Raw genomic sequence first — 16891 nt, 5'->3', positions numbered from 1 at the left:
ATGTAATTTATTAAAAATAACGTCTCACTTCGTGTCACCAGCGTCACGCAACGATTCAGTGTAGAAAGCGTTCCGAGACGGTGCCCACTCTTGCGCGCATTGTCCCTTTTGGTATCTTGAATAGCAAAACTACAGGACCGTTACTAGCATTAGGCAAAACGAGGCACTCGCCTTGAAAATTTTTCCCAAAAAAAAAAAAAAAATATGTTTCGTTGGGAAAATAATCCCCGGTTGAACAAGTTTGAGTTTTCCCAAGAAATACGTCATCAAAAATGTCTCTGAAAGAGTTTCAGAGCTTCTAGATTTCAAAATTTTCTGGAGGGCATGCACCCAGAATCTGTTAGCAAGACCTTGCCTCGTCTATGTCTACGGCCCTGAACTAAAATCAGTAGTAAGTAGCCCTAATGATCGAAAGATCCAAACGGACGCTCATTACCGTGACTGCTGGAATGTATTGCCGTTTCAGTGACACGAAGCATATTACCAGTTTACCACTACCCCCTGGATGTGAAGCCTGTTCATCGAGGGTCCCCACAGTTTTGGTGAAAAAGTGAGGTTGGAGGGGTCAAAAAAGTTTTCAGTCGGATACTTTTCTCAATCTGAGCTAGCACCATTTCTATTCGAGACGAGGATGACACACTGGGGCACACTGACGACAAAAACGACAACAAGAAAATTGAATTTAAGTTGGTGTTTTATTGTCCTAAAACACAGACAACGTTAATTTATCATACAAACACTATAAAACTGGATTGCGAACTAGAACATGTACTAAATTAATTCCTCTCCGTATTTTGACGCGAAAAGTATGATAGCTACTGTGGGATAGTCATGTACGATGCCTTGTCTTCCCATATTTTAATCCAGAATGGCGTCTGGTCCAGGCGCCATCTTGAATTTGAACCAGGTAAAAAGATTACAGAGATTATGAACGTGGCCATGGAAGTCGTTTAACTTTGGACAGAGACTTATGCTTTCCCGAAAGTTGACTTTCACTCTGTTTCACTGAAGATGGTCATGCGCGCGTTGGAAAGTAATCTAGATTCTGGAAGGGAAGTCCTACACTCCTTCACAGTACCAAAATCTCGCTCTGAAGTCGTCACTGCACGAGACAAAAGCCGCTCCTGTGGGGGAGTGGGTGATACAGCGAATGTGATTGTTGTGACCTAAGTAAAAAAAAAAACGAGAAATTAAAAAATGTTAACGCGGACCTTTAGTTACAAGCTCAAGATGGCTGTTACATCTTTAAGGCTACTCAGCAACCCACACATTGAACGGTAAAGGTAAAGCCTGTTCCCGAGCCTAGGAATATTTCTACCCCCCTGCCAACAGGCTCTCCATTCGGGTTTGCGAAACTTGCGCTTTTGGCGCTCGAAGAGAGATTCACATTGCCCCAGAACAGAGAGCCTGTTCTCAGGCTAACTCCTCCCCTGGATGGCATTCTAGTCCATCGCAAGGTTATCCCAGCATATACCTGGGTGGAGAGAGGCACTGTGAGAGTAAAATGTCTTCCCCAAGAGCACAATGCAGTGCCCAAGCCAGGCGTCGGGGGGGGGGCCCCGGGCGGAGGAACCCGGACCGCTTGATCCGGAGTACGGCGCGTTAACCATTAGACCACCACGCCTCCAATGTAACACTGAACGGCAGCCAAGAAAAACGTACTCATTTTAATAATCATACCTGAAGAAAGGAGCTTTTGTTTTTCCGTTGTTCTCGTGTCCCAGCATGCAATACTGTTGTTAGATTCATCTGCGACAATCACTGTTGAAAATGAACGCGTTGCCGTTAGTACAGTATAAGTACAACATGAAAAAGTCAGGGGCGGATTTAAAGGGGGGTCTACTCCCCTTTTTTTTCTTCCGAGACCTTAACTTTTGGCACCACTCCAGAATGCTGTAAGACAGTAAGGAACAGACCATCATTTTCTTGGAGGGGGGGGAGGGTATTTCTATGCAAACATTTTTTTAGTTAATGCACCTCTCCAAACATTTTTTTTTCGACATGCAAACTATTTTTTGTTATAAATATCGTGTTTGCAAACAATTTATTTTGTCTTTCTAGGCCCTGCAAACAATTTTTTTCAATATTATTCATACCCCTCTCCAAAAAATAATGGTCCGCCCTAAGCAACATCTACACGAACTTGAGTTTTTCATTGGGGGAAAGGGGGGAAGGGGGGCGGTTTGCGTTCTCACTGCAATTTCCACGGCCCCCTCTTTCTGAATTATCTGGATCCGCCCCTGAAAGTTGTGTTGACTAGGATACCCACGGATGTGTTATATAAATATTTCAACTCACAGAAGTCCTCGGTGTGGTTGAAGACAATCTGTGTCCTGTAGTTCGACATTGTCGCTCCCGTGTACATGCTCAATGCTCTTCCTGGGAAAGAAAGACAACATATTCTTGTCAAGCAAGGATTAATGCTTGTGACGGGTAGGGTGATTTTGAATTTGGCACATTCTGTTCGGACTATTTTCGACTATTTTGAATTTCAGGTTAGATGGCAATAGAATTCTCATGGTCATTTAATACGGGACTTAGCTTTGCGCTTGATTACTCGTTTTTCCGCGCTGCCCACTGGTTAGATACCTGGCCGCGCTTCCCACAAGTTAAATCGTTTCCCGCGTTTTCAACGAGTTCTGATTGGTTTATCTGCACTTCACCTTTAACCTCATTTAACTGCGATTGGCTATGTGATAACGCTGGTTTTACGTTTGAAATTTGTCTTACCTACGAAGAGGGCTGGGACTAAAACAAAAAAGCGTTTTAAAAGAGCGTTTGTGGTTTCCCATGAAAACAAAAACACTGTGGAGAGACCACAAAATAACAATACGTCTGGGTAGCGACAACGTGTTTTTTTCCACGAACACTTTTCTAGAAGCTACAATTTCTTCACGGCTTTGTGGGCTGCACAGTAGCGACTAAAGTAACGTAAATTTCACCTGTTGATAGTTCCCATAAGAACACCAGGGAATCTTTTCCACTGGATACAATGTACTGCAAGAAAACAACAAGACAAGTATTTTAATGAAGACTGTTTGTACACACCCAAAATCACATCACGGAACTTCATGTAAATTTAGCAGCATAACTGCGTAAGAGCAAATTTAACGTATTCGCTTAAGTTTCCCAAAAAAATCTGAAATTTGAAAATTTGAAAATCAAGTTTACCTTTGAGTTTTGAGAAAAGCAAACAGAATAAACCTGTAAGTAAGAGAAACAAACATGTTAAGAAAAAATTTCATTATAAGATGGAACTACAATACGATACGATGCTTAATTTTTACTCTAGCAATGTTAGATGTAATGTTATGACCAGTCACAAAGTTATTGCCGCGCCCTACCTCTGCACCATTGTGTGCTTGGGGAAACGTTGCGATACATTTGTTGCTGACACCATCCCAGATCTAAAAAAAAAATAGAGAAGTCCTCATGAAGTAAACAATATCATTAAATACCATCTGTTACACAAATACCTATGAATCCACTCTGTGCAAGGATTTATCGGTTTCTTTGATGCACGCTGATCCGAGTGATCTTGGATTACTGATCCTGCACTGGGTCATACCAAAGAAATCCACCCTGGGCTAAGTTTCTCTTATATACAAATGTAGTTACGGTGGCTGATTAGAGACAAATGCATTCGCAGGCTTCAACAAGCCTACAGAAAGACCATTTGAAATTAATCTCCATTTCTATTCATGCAATAATTTCATATTCGGATCTATACCTGATTAAAGAACGTTGACCCACGAAAAGCATAAACCTTAAACGCTACGACCCAAATGTTTACTGGGAATTCGGAAAAAAGAATCCGTCGTCTGTGACAAAATGAACATTTTTATACGACAGGCTGTACAAATAACGCTCTAAAAGCTCTCAAAGAAAGAAAATATCTTGATTATAAATAAATGGAATATTACTAAGCTCACCAATGCTGTCTACCCAGAATCCCATTCGGTCTTATCGTTCATGCGTTATGCTTTTCACAAGGTCAAGGCTTCTTCAATTGATCAATACTGGATTCTGAAAATACACGCACTGTTACTCACCTTTATTGATCCATCTTTACTACAAGATGCATAAAGATTGGCTGATGCCGAATATTTCACCTGCAAAACAATTTTAACATCACATTCATTGTCAAAGACACTAAAGAACACGTTACGTATACGAGCACCCAATCACACTTCAGAGCGTCGTAAAACCATTAAACCAAAACCAAAGCAACACAACGAACCAATAAGAACTAGATGCAAGCACACGTAACCGGTGCCAAGCGCGGGAAAACGCACGTGATCAAGTTGTGATTGGTTTTGGTTTTGCACCTGATTGGTTAAATTGGTGGCACGAGTTTTTTAAACCAATCGCAGAGCGTAGTTAAGTAAAGCAAAACCTATGCAATTCTCGATTACTTTCGACGTTCAATTGAAAACTGCTCTAAACTTCTAAAACAAAACAATGATTAGGGTGGAATAAGTTCAGCACTCACCATGTTAACAGGTCCAGTATGATATTCCCGAGGATTGGATGGCACAAAGCACTGCCCAGTGTTGGTATCGTAGAGACGAACTGCAAAGACATGAAAGAGGAAAACATGAATTTGGCAAACTTGAATCAGCACCAAAAAACTACATCACAAAACCTGTATCGCGGAGGTCATGGGTTCAAATCCCGTTGTAACCTTGAAAAAAAAAATATACAGAATAAAAAAAACCTTTTTTTTAAACCCCCCACAAAAAAAAAACAACAAACACCAAACTTATAACTAGTATGTACCAAATTCTTTTAGGCTTAAAAATGCAATTGCTTAAATTGCTAACAAACTGCGAGGATCATAACATTCATTTCAAAACATGTCGAGTTTCTACCTACAGGACAAAGTGCTTTTTGTAGGGTTATAGATAATAACTCACTAGTTGGGTGCTCTGTGGCAACAAGGATAAAGTCCCCTGTGGGATGAAAAGACATTGACGACACAACCTCCGCCTCCTGCAAAGACAAAAAAACAAGGAATACCTACTGATCTCCACAGCTCATTTTGTGGTATTTTTGTACATGCCTACATAAATGCAAATATATTTATCTTGCGTTTTACATAAATCTGAACTGTTTTAGTGGTAAACTTGAAGCATTATGTCAAGAAACACGTTAAGTTACAAACTGAGAAAGCCACTTCCAAGAAAAGATTACTCCATTTAACTCACGCTTCCAGAGTCAATTAATCTAATGCAGTTATTCACAGGGCTTAGAACTACAATTACCTTATCATTCTTGAGTGTAATAAAAAGCTAAATACCTGAATAGCACGGTAAGCTTTTTTGACTGAAGGTTTTGATATATCAAATAGTTTAACAGTGCAATCCTTGCTGCCTGAAGCCAAAACCAATGCACTGGGATGAAATTCAAGAGCTGTTACTTCCTGAAATAAAAAAGGTAAGAAATACAGTTATTCAACACATAAGTGGCGGAAATAACCTATAATTTTCTTTCGAAGCGTTAGCCCTTGAAAGGAAATTGGGGACAACACAAAGCAAAGAAAAATAATTTTGACCTCAGTAAGAACGACCACCAGATTACATCACCGTTGCTCTACCTACGGAGCTAAGAGACCAGACGGCCAAACGGCCACAGCAGTAATTGAAGTGGTAATTCGTAGTCTGGCTAGTGGATGAATAACACTTAGAGCGGTTTTCACTTGAGTGTCGAAAGTAAATTGCGTTTGCTTTGGTTTTGCATTACTATGCTTAGTGATTGGCTTAAAAATCTCGCGCCACTTTCTCAGCCAATCAGAACTAAAACCAAAACCAATCGTGACTCGCTCGCGCACGTTTTCCCGCGCTTCGTGCCAGCTACATGTATTTGCTTTGAGTTTTGATTGGTTCACTGGGTTGTCTGTGTTCTTTGTGATTGGCCAGAGTAATTACTTTGGTTTTGGTTTTACGACACTCAATTGAAAACTGCTCTAACAGACTAAAATTATATTACTGCAACTTTAAGTTGTTACCTCCAAGTGATCATAAAGTGTCCTTATAACAGGATGATTCTCTAGATTGGTGCCTGTTCCCTGATCTTGTGCTTGTGGCATTGTGTTCTTAGCGACCATCCTCTCGACATCTAACACCTAACAAAATAAAATACAAAACCCCAAAAAAAAAAAAAAAAAAAAGATCCCCCCCGGATCAAACCACGCTTAACCACCGGCCACGCTCCTCCACGCTGGGACAGGGAGGTCAGAAACTTACGTACTTAAAAGAAAGTAAGCAAGAAGCATGATTCAGAAACTGTGTTTATTTCCAACATCCCAACAAGTTTTCTTTGACACTAAAAAGATATGTGTTGACTGTGGCATGTGCCATGTGGTTACTTAACGGCTGTAACAATGGACCAAACAATGTAACAATGGACCAAACAAACTCAGAGGTTTACAGAATTTTATTCGTGTACATTTATGTTTTATTAGCTACATACCTTTATTGAAGCGTCCACCGAACCAGTAGCTATCAGCCGACCTAAAAACAAGAACCAAGAAATTAGCCCTTGATTTAACTTCTACATAAATAACATCTGAATCTAGGGTGCATACCTGTGCTTTAACACATGAAGCAAAAATTGAAGACAAATAGAAGAGGCAAAATTGTTCAAATTTGGTTATAGCAGATGATAATACGTTAAACCAGGGGCGTCTCTAGGGGAGGGTTTCAGGACCCCCTCCCCCCTTAGACCCCTTTTGAGTTTCAAATTATTGCAAATGACAAGAATTGAGAGCAGAATTTGTAAGAAAATCCAGATGTAAGAGGGTCCTGAAGAGGGGGGGGGGGGGGTATAAATCCCATTTTCCAGCCCAAATTTTTCCCTAAACCCGTTTCCCATATCCCAGACCCTTTTTGTGTTTGTGATTCCCAGTCCCAGTGACCTTAATCCCGATTTCCCAGTGAAAATTTCCCCAATTCCCACTCCAGTTCCCATTTTTGGAAGTGATAAAACATCCCCTTCCCTTCTCCTTTCAAAAAGGCTGTAAAGCTAGCCAGTAATAGCACAGGTGGCCCAACTTCACTGCGTGAATTAATTATTTATAAAGTGTAAGCGAATGTGACTCTTGGAAATAAACCCCCAAAACCGAGTTGCGCTGCTGTGTTCCACTTTTTTCTTAGTGGAACACCACCAGCCAGCGCAACTCGCCAAAAACACTTTAAAACGACCTGAGACGCAGGCAGACAACAAAGAACACAACATGGAAACAAGGGAGGTCGATTTTATTCGTAAAATATTTAATTTTCTACCTTTTGAATCAAAATCGCTAAGTTCCCATATAAACCCTTATAAATCGCATCTTTGTAACACAACACCGCTCGAAGCCAAGAGTCACGTTCGCTTACACTTTATAAATAATTAATTCACACAGTGAACTTGAGCCGCCTGTGGTAATAGAAAACACAACATAGATAGTTGCATTTAAATTTCTTAGATTAGAGAAAAAAACGTTTTGCCTATACAAGATATGCCACGTATCTATGTTGCTGTGCATGCTAACTGTCATGTCAGCTTCTTATCATCAGGAACAGCCATCCCTCAGTGACACGATATTCCTGACTAAAAGAGGCTTTTACATCCTCAAGTACACTAGGGTTGAGGCATTTTGTGTGGTAATGTTGCCATAGTTACATGTACATACCATTTGGACTAAAACTCGCTGTTCTGCAGGGTGCCTTGTGTGCTGTGACGTAATAAGTTTCATACATGTGTGCTGCTGGACTGGTACCATGATCTGCAAAAGTTAAAGTGGCACTCAAGATGAATTTACAAATTTCTTTTAGAAAAAGATGTGTCATAGTGAATTTGTTGCATAAGAAAAACTATTTCAGTCTCTGAGAGAGAAATTCTTGCATGTTTTTGCTTGTTTCAACTTAAAGAGTGAAACTGACATTATATAAGGAAAAGTGACCTGAAGAGAGAATTTTCTCTGTATTAGTGCACATTTCCATAATGCATAAATCTACATGATTTGGGACTGGCACTAGTGATGTACATGCATTGACAAATTGATGCTACATTAGAAAATCTCACATTTCCTTCTCAAAAAAGTCTCTTTTAACATGTGTTTGAAAGACAACTTCTTTGGAATAGGGTTTACAGTACAAAGCTTGCAAGACTGGCATATTTTAGCATGTGAACTGATTACAGAATTCTGTTGGCCATGTGTTAAGATTAGTCACTGAAGGGCATAGGGGAGCTAGGGAGGCAGGCATTGTAACTTCCAGAGAACAAGATTCAAGAAGTCTTTCACATAATATTTTTTTCATTTATTCTTCATCTCTTTTTAAACTTCCAACTTCCAATATATTAGTATATTACACTTTTTACTAAGCTAAATAATACAAATCTACATATAGGTGTATACATTGTGGTTCAATTTTATCCTTGATTCAAGTTTCTCAACTCAACTCATTATCACACATAACCATACACAAAAACAAAACAAAAGAAAACATGAACCAGGAATAAAATCAAACCACAAAATATACTTAGGAATACTTTATTACTTATTATAAAATGTCCGAGTAATTGCGCGCGCTGTGACTGGTCAGTTTGACTTCATTATAGCTCCATAAAGCACGCTGCATACGTCACGCGCGTGGTTTTTTGAGTTATAATGCACGCTGCTTATGTCACGAGTTTTAGCGCGCGCAATTTCTTTAACATTTCATAAAAGAAATAAAAAATTTCTCCTCATGCATTGTCGGTTATATAAGCACTTGGGAATTTTTAAGAACACTCGAGAGTGCGAGAAGCACTCGGCTGCGCCTTGTGCTTCTCTATGCACTTCTCTCGTGTTCTTAAAAATTCCCGCGTGCTTATATAACTCAACAATGCACTCGGGTGCGTTTTTTATTTTTTTATCTGTGTTATTTACAGTGTTTGAGTTTTATTTGACTTTATAGCTATTTGATTACATTCTATACAATGGAGCAGCCTTCAATATGAATATCAGAAGGAAAAAGATCTATTAAAGTACTATTTAGAAGAAACAGATCTGAATGCTGGCATTCGGGAGTAACTAAGGGTGCTTTATATTAAATTTATACAGTTTGGTGTCTGTGGAACCGTAAAGATATAAATTATCAAAAACATAAATTAATTAAACTAAACACACTGTAATGAGACAGACTTCGCTTTCAATTAAAATAAATATGATGTGTCTTAATTATTATGATTTGTCAATAATATCTGCATTTATTGAATTTATGTCAAAATGTAAAATTACTTATTTCTGTATTACTTTACTGTGGTGCAATGTAATGACATTTAATAAAGAATAGGAAGGGTTTACCTCCTTGTACTTACAGTGAAACTCTGTTTTTACCGATTTCATACATGTAAGTAGGGGGCGGGGGCGCCGCCCCCCTATAATGTAATACCATAGAAAGTGTCTACCAGGGTACTCTATGCTTGTTTTTATGCTAAAGACATAACATCAAGTATGAAGGTAAATGGGACCCATATGTAAAATCTGATGACTTAAACATCTGTTAAGTGTGTCATTCTAGACAAATTTAACTTCTCTGCCATAAAAAGGGGTCAACTCAAATGGTAAATGGGAGACTTTGCGAGACAGGGAGACTGGTATATTTTCTGCGAGCCCAAGACCTTTTTAGCCTTGCAAAAGAAATCAAGACCCCGAGAAGGCGTCAAAGAAAAATTCAACAAGACGAAACCCCTGAAATTTGGCTAAAATTTTGCGCAACACCCATTTTTTGGAGGACCATTCACCACTCCTATAAAACGTTCTACCGGTATATCAAGCATGCTTAATTAAGAAAAATATGTATGCAGAGGAAGCAAAACTACATGTACTATCTATAACAACAAGCTATCAGTATCAAACAGGAACCCCTGTCGATAATCTACATGGTTTTATAATGTAATTGTAAAGGAATGTTTTTGTTTTTGTTTTTTTTTTCACCAGGACTTTACTTTACTTTAATTCCGAACACTGGTCTCCGCATGGTTGTTTACATGCACAACATATATCTGCTGCCCAACCTCAAGACCCTCTGTCTCGGGAGTCCCGCCCTGAAGCATCACAGAACTACAGGCACTGTCAATCAAACCCTCTAGCGAGAAAGCCTCTACTACATCAGTGCTGGCGGAAGGTGCTGAGGGCAGCAGGCAGCTAGTTGGAAGTCTGGGACTCTCCCGACCTCTGTGGTGACTTGAAGTCGTGGGGGTCACTGTCACCTGCTGTTGACTATCCATGTTTGATTGCACTGAAACTTGCATGCTACCTGACACCGCCTGTTTATGTGGCGATTTCTGACTTTGCGTTAGAGCAGCAATTTTTGATGCTACAAGATCAGTTTCGGAAACTTTCCTGTCCTGTCGGGGTTGAAATGTTGATGTCATTACCAGGGGAGACACATTAAACCTTCTTCCACTTGACCGTATTACACTTGGGATTTGTACATGTACATGCGGAATAGGAGCAGTTTCTACAACTGCACTTGAAGTCGTAGCAACTGGGATATTTTGAGAGCATGGGAGAATTTGATTACTGGTACCATTTTCAAAACCATCCTCATCGTCAGAATCATTTCTGTCAGGTTGTTTATCATTGTATTCAAGCCCTTTGAGCAAACACTTCATGCGCTCCTCGTGTTTCTTCCTGGACCTCAGATTCTTGAAGTAATCGCTAACACACTGCTCTGGGATAGCCAGCTGATTGGCTAGATTTTGCCGCTTTTCAATGGAGAGAAATTTATTGCGGTGGTAATAATCCTCCATAACAGCCTTAGCTTCTGTTGGAATGTATCGTCTTTTCTTCCTTGATGCATCTTCAGATAGACCCTAAAACACAAATAAAATAAAATTCATTAACCTTTTCAGTACCAATAGTGGTTGAACCACTATCTAGTGACTGCCATTCTTTTCTTTCAATACAGTGCTACGAATTGCTTGTTTGTCTATAAAATAAGGTAAATATTTTCCTTTTTTTAATCGCATGCCTTGCTGAAAAGGTTATGATGTAATATTGTAATGAGAACAATCAACTCCAGTCACTGTGTTAATGATTATAGTCTACACAACCCTCCAAGTTTATTTTTTTCCTTAGTGGCCATTTGGCCACCAACTGCTCAAGTTTGGTCGCCAGTGAAAAATTTTAGTCGCTAAATTTAGCTCAAGCTTTCAATCCTTCTTCTCAATTTTAGTCGCCAGGCTGGCGCCTTCGGTTCCAATTTAGTCGCCAGCTCCAAAATTTTAGTTGCCATGGCGACTAAAATGGTCTTAACTTGGAGGGTTGCTACAACAAAAAATTTCAACTTGGTCATTTGTGACGATGCATGTTTTTACCCCACACAAAAAGTGCCAAACCCCAAAGTTTAAAAACCCCCAGGGGCTTTAACCAACAAACGAGAGATGAGTACACAACACAAACACCCCAGCAGGGCACAAACACAGATCTCTGAATCTGGAGTTCAACACCATACCGCTGGCCACTGTGTCACCCACAAGCAAGCAATCCTGCCGACCTTACATCCCAGCAATAATATGCAATGTAGATATTTGACGTCCTTGGAAAATGTTACATATTATTTTACAGAACCTGAGAAATAGAAGAAAATGTGGCACTTACTATTTCAATCTGTCTCCGTTTCATCCTCTCCAATTTCAACTCCTCGCCTTTGTGATAATAAATCCTCAACCGTTCAGCCTCTGGCTTCAGAAGAAACTGTCGCATGGTCTCAAAATTCAACCATCCCTTGTAGTGTGTGTGGTCTTGTGGGCGGAAAAAGCTTTCCCCATGTTTTAGCATTTCCGAGAGATAGCCCTGGGATTTTCCAAGAACAGCTTTTGCAAAAACTTCTTGGGAAATGTTGTACTTTACAAGTTCAATTTTTACTTGTTCACAAATGGTTTCTGCATCTAAGACTTCCCCATTCACACTCACAGGCTCAACTGTTGGGATGGGCCTAGCGTCTTGCGGAGGTTCTGTAAATTTCTTGTCACAGGTGATTCTTAAAATATGGTGCAGAACCATGTTTGCAGAGGGCAAGTCATCTTGCTTTTCCTCTGGCTCGCTGTCGCAATCTTGGTCTACTTTTTGAAGCTCAAGATTGCTCATGAATGTTTCGTCAGTGGTGGAGTTTTGCCATTCTCCATTCACTTGATTCCCTGGCAAGTAATGAAATGGAATAAGTCATTGTATACTGAATCAGGCTTTGCATATGCATGTGTTCTTACTAGAGATTCATAAGTTAAATATTTAGAGTCTTAATCTGCCTTGTTGGTTCTGATATGTATACAATAATTATTTTTAGTGGTATTTCCATGAAACAGACAGTACAGAAATAAAGGAAACAGCCCATCTACATCGGTAGGTACCATAACACTTGTCAATGATTAGAATTGATTTGTAAGATTGCTAATCATTATTGGAAATTGCAGGGTTAAATATATTGTGGATAGTTTAAATTGGGTTGTTAGCAAATTACCGGTAAACGGTAACTAAAAAAAGTTACAATCAAAAAAGAGATGAAGTTAAATATTTTCAATTGATATGTAATTCTTTTATATTTATATAGTACTATATTAATTTTATTTTCTTTGCCAGCATTAATCAGATTTCATTGTTTATAGGAGGAAACAATTCAATTTAATAGTTCTTACTATAGTTAAGTTAATAACTTAGAACAATAGATGTTAAGTTGAAGATGAAGTGTTCAACATGACTCGAGCATGGGACAAAGAAAAATTCTGAGTCCCCAACGGGAATCAAACCCATGGCCTCCCAGATACCGGTTAAGCGCTCTAACCAACTGAGCTACGAGAGACTCGTTGTGAGCTGGGCCATTTTACTAGGTTGATAAGTGACACGCGTCCTGCATACTGCTAGGATCAGCAATGTCGAATTCATCAAGTTTGTAGTAAATAATAAAGATGGTAAATTTTAAGCTCGGTAATAAATAATGAAGATGAAGTGTTCAACATAACTCGAGCATGGGACAAAGAAAAATCTGAGTCCCCGACGGGAATCGAACCCATGGCCTCCCAGATACCGGTTGGGCGCTCTAACCAACTGAGCTACGAGAGACTCATTGTGAGCTGGGCCATTTTACTAGGTTGATAAGTGACACGCGTCCACCATACTCTTGTACATTAAGTTGTAGAACAACACTACTCTACATATAACTAACCTAATTAAACAACTATTATGAACCATCCATTTTTTTAAAGGAAAGATCAAATTAAAAAGAAAAGCAATAAAGATGTTTGTTGAATTATACTTGGTTGGTAACATAGAAAGGGATTTTTTTTTTAAAAAAAATTTATTCAAATGTTGATCATAAGCATAACTAAGCAATTATTGTTTATTCATTCAAATATTGCAGCAAATGAATACGTCTTCAAAAAATTAAAATAATTAAGCACTGATTCAGTATACAGATACACAGACATTCCATTTCATTAACTTGCACATATCTACATGAGAAACGATGTCTATGTGCAGAGGGCCTATTAAATAGCAACACTGCTTTTCAGCAATCACAGGCAGCTGCTCTAGAAGCTGTGATATTTAAGACATTTTGAATAAGAAGATTCGTAACTCATGTACAATGTACATGTACAGTTTCATTTCCAAAGAACTTAGGCAGCTTGTACTGTCAGTTTGGCAAGAATTTGAAGTTCTTTTAAGCACTATACAGTACACAGTAAAATAATGCACTCTTCTTACAAGTGTTGAATACTAAGTGTATATATTAAGTTTACATGTACACTGAATACATTATTGATCCGTACCTTCTGGTTCATATTCCAAATCAATTCCTCTACTAGTTTCCACTGTTGGTGTGAGGCCTGGAATCACTGTAGGTTCAGGTTTTACTCCTGACAAAAAATGCATTTTAAAAGTTATCAACTATGTACAGTATAACATGTTGCACATGGTCAGGGTAATGGACTTTGAATCACAAAATGAAAAGTCAAGCCTGGACACTGTTTCTTTCTTGGGCAAGGCATTTAACTGACATGGTGCCCCAGTGTCTGCTCAATCCAGGGGAAGAAACAAAATACTCTAGCACTTAATGCTACAGAACCTGGCATTAAATGCTGCTGTAAGTCACTAGGAGCCCCTTGGACACAAAGTCATTTTTAATTGTCAATACAGTTTTTATTCTTAATTTTGTAATTTGATTATTTAATTTCGATTTGACACCCCAAAAAAAAGTTCCCTTGTTCATTCATGCTGAAAATGTTTGCCCACCAAGCATGGAGACTAGGCAGCCTCAATGAGCAGGCAGGCAGTGACAACAAAAATTGTACAACAAGAGAAAATAGAAATTTGTTTACCAGTACTACAACTGCGATAATGAATGGGGTGATAGATTAATTTCACAAAGGGACATACCTTCTGCTTCAGCTTGAAGTCCAAGGTTAACAACTTGGTGCAGCCGGGCCATCGGAGGACAGGCGCTGATAATGTTGACGACTTTGGCCAAGTTAGATGCAATAGCTTCAAATCCATCATATCTAAGCTGGCTACAAAAGCATGGATGAACAATGTGTGAATCAATTAATATCAACAACAAAAGATTTGTGAAGGTTCCTTTCTCTGCTATAAATCACAGCTGAGTAACTTAAATTACGTAACCTAAAAGTGTGAAAATAATTCTCAAATTACTTGTTATAATTGATAGTCTATTCATGTACATTGTAGATTATTGGTAGATCTAGACCAGAGGTGTTGTCAAAAAAGAGGGTGCTAAAGTAAAAATTGACTCTTTTTGGAGGGAGGGCCATTTCTTGTTCCCTAATAATGGACGCAAGCAAATACTTTTCAGGTATAAGTGCATGTGGGGAGGTTGGGCAGATCTAATGGAACCCTACCTTGGATCTACCACTGTTCCGCTCTCACATTTGTTGTTTAAAGTCATGCTTTTTTGTATACAGCTGTAATTGTTTTCATCTGATGTAGCATGCAAAGAAGTTAGTGTCCACTAGCCTAGGGCATTCAGGCTAATGGACTTACTTCTTCACTCGTTCGACAGGCAAGTAAAGTATAACAAGCATCATGCTTATGAGAAGTTTTTTGGGGGGCTAGTAAAAATGGCTTTCAGGTAGTACATCCTGGCTACAGCTTGCTCAAAGGGCAAGCAAGCTGGAAAATTCAATTTTCATACAAATGCTGTATTTTGTACCAATTTACCCACATATACTCCTGGTTGTTCAAAGGGTGGAAACTCTTCACCAGATAAATCACAATCTGGTAGATTAAATGCCCACAAAAACAAGCTATGCTATCCACTGAATAGTGATTTATCCAGTGGAAACCATTAACCAGCCATTGAGCAACTGGGAACAGATGGTCAGTCAGTCTTTCGCATCTTCACAGAGTGTGCAATTGTTTTTGTACACCAAGATGACCAAGTATAAAAAATTTGGCCGCCAATTTGTCATTAGATGTGTAAAACATTGGCACTGAACAGCACTGAACCAAAAGATTTCTTATTTCATGTTAGTTTTTTCGTAAACATGCCACATAAACATCATCCAGATTTGTTTTTCAATTACATTATACTTATTATTTTTTTTAAAAAAGATATGTAAATTATCCACGTTTTTAATATTTTTTAATTTCGTGCACATATAAAATCTACAAAACTAAATCATTGATTTCTAGGACTGCGACATGTTTTTGATGAAATAAATAGAGTATAACGTCTTTCCACAAATGTTCGATGCAACTCCAAAATATATTAGAACAAAGACGAGAGAATCGAAGAGAAGATCAATGAAGGCGTATAAACCATCAAATTCTTATCAATCGGGTTAATACTCTACAAGATTTGCTTCACTTTACCACAGATTTACAGGACTGAAAAATTCAACCACAAGTAACACTGTAGTTTAATTTATTATTTGTTGTAACTGAACAAGCGAAAAGTTAAGAGGATTCTGCAGTGCTCATGAGTTGAAGCCAAACAAAAGTCGCCATCTTGTTTTATTTTCTTGCCCGTTCACGAGTAGTTGAAGCAACTCCACATCATCACAACAAACATAAAATACGGAAAAAGGCTCTCAGAAAACTTTCTCACCTTATCATCAGCTTATACAAGGTTTCTCTTTCTTTTAAGCCGTCCCGATCCGCCATTGCGAGAGATACAGAAGTTGTCAAAAAAGATAGCGTGCTTGAGCCGAGTATTTACCGACAATTTGTCGACAGCTGGCGAGTAGTACCGAAGATTTGCCGAATCTCTATACCCACAAAAGGGGTGATTTCCACGGAAGGAAAAATTGCCAAAGAAAGATACCGTATTTGATTTTAAAATGGAGTATCTCTGAAAGTAATCTAGAGCAATTTCAAAATCTGTAGATATTTTTACCCGGGGGGGGGGGGGGTACTCAAAAAAGTTTTATACGGGGAGGCTCCGCCCCAAGTTCTAACCCCTTACCCTTTTATATACCATTTTTGACAGAAATTGTACCCCTTTCGTATACCTTTAACTGAAAAAAGGTACCCCTTTCATATACCTAAGAGACATGGCGTGGACTTAAAATAGAACTTTTCTTGTCATTTTTATGTAGCGCTTAATAAATTAAAATAATACAGCCATAAATTGCGTCTGTTCGAAATTTTTTAATTAAAGGCCCTTTTAAATAGCCAAATGACAGATTTCCATACCCTTTCATATACTTAAACTCGTGAAATCCCTACCCTTTTATATATCTGAAGCCTAAAAATGGTACCCCTTTCGGGCGGAGCCTCCCCGTATAGGCCATTATAGGGAGTACCCCCCCCCCCCCGGGGTATTTTTACTGCAGCCAAAAAGAGTTTTCGGAAAATTTTGTCAACCAGGACGCCGGACCAGAATTCGGCCGTCTTCTCCGGTTTTTT

At 38.8% G+C, this 16891-nt stretch overlaps 1 protein-coding gene across 2 annotated transcripts; it reads right to left on the bottom strand.

Moving 5' to 3' along the window:
- Nucleotides 1–676: 676 nt before the first annotated feature.
- LOC144656971 (cleavage stimulation factor subunit 1-like) lies at nucleotides 677–16373 on the bottom strand. Of its 2 annotated transcripts, XM_078517232.1 has the most exons (16): nucleotides 16092–16351; nucleotides 14405–14535; nucleotides 13798–13884; nucleotides 7676–7768; nucleotides 6472–6512; nucleotides 6008–6124; nucleotides 5300–5422; nucleotides 4917–4992; nucleotides 4493–4572; nucleotides 4053–4112; nucleotides 3345–3407; nucleotides 3172–3204; nucleotides 2943–2997; nucleotides 2299–2379; nucleotides 1681–1761; nucleotides 677–1166 (listed from the first exon to the last, which is right to left on the bottom strand). In XM_078517232.1, the coding sequence occupies exons 1-16, from the start codon at nucleotides 16145–16147 to the stop codon at nucleotides 1060–1062; spliced, it is 1284 nt and encodes a 427-aa protein (XP_078373358.1). In that variant the 5' UTR covers nucleotides 16148–16351; the 3' UTR covers nucleotides 677–1059. The 2 variants fall into 2 exon arrangements, with proteins under 2 accessions (XP_078373358.1, XP_078373356.1); XM_078517230.1 differs by lacking the exons at nucleotides 677–1166; nucleotides 1681–1761; nucleotides 2299–2379; ... (8 more) ...; nucleotides 6472–6512; nucleotides 7676–7768 and adding exons at nucleotides 9423–10845; nucleotides 11633–12171 and having other exon boundaries at nucleotides 16092–16373.
- Between the last annotated feature and the right edge of the window lie 518 nt (nucleotides 16374–16891).

Source organism: Oculina patagonica, chromosome 6, assembly GCF_052425735.1.
Source record: "Oculina patagonica isolate OP01 chromosome 6, crgOcupat, whole genome shotgun sequence".
In the NCBI taxonomy this organism is placed as follows: Eukaryota; Metazoa; Cnidaria; class Anthozoa; order Scleractinia; family Oculinidae; genus Oculina; species Oculina patagonica.
Note: the sequence above shows the minus strand (reverse complement) of the source record. Positions and strands in the feature narration are given on the sequence as shown.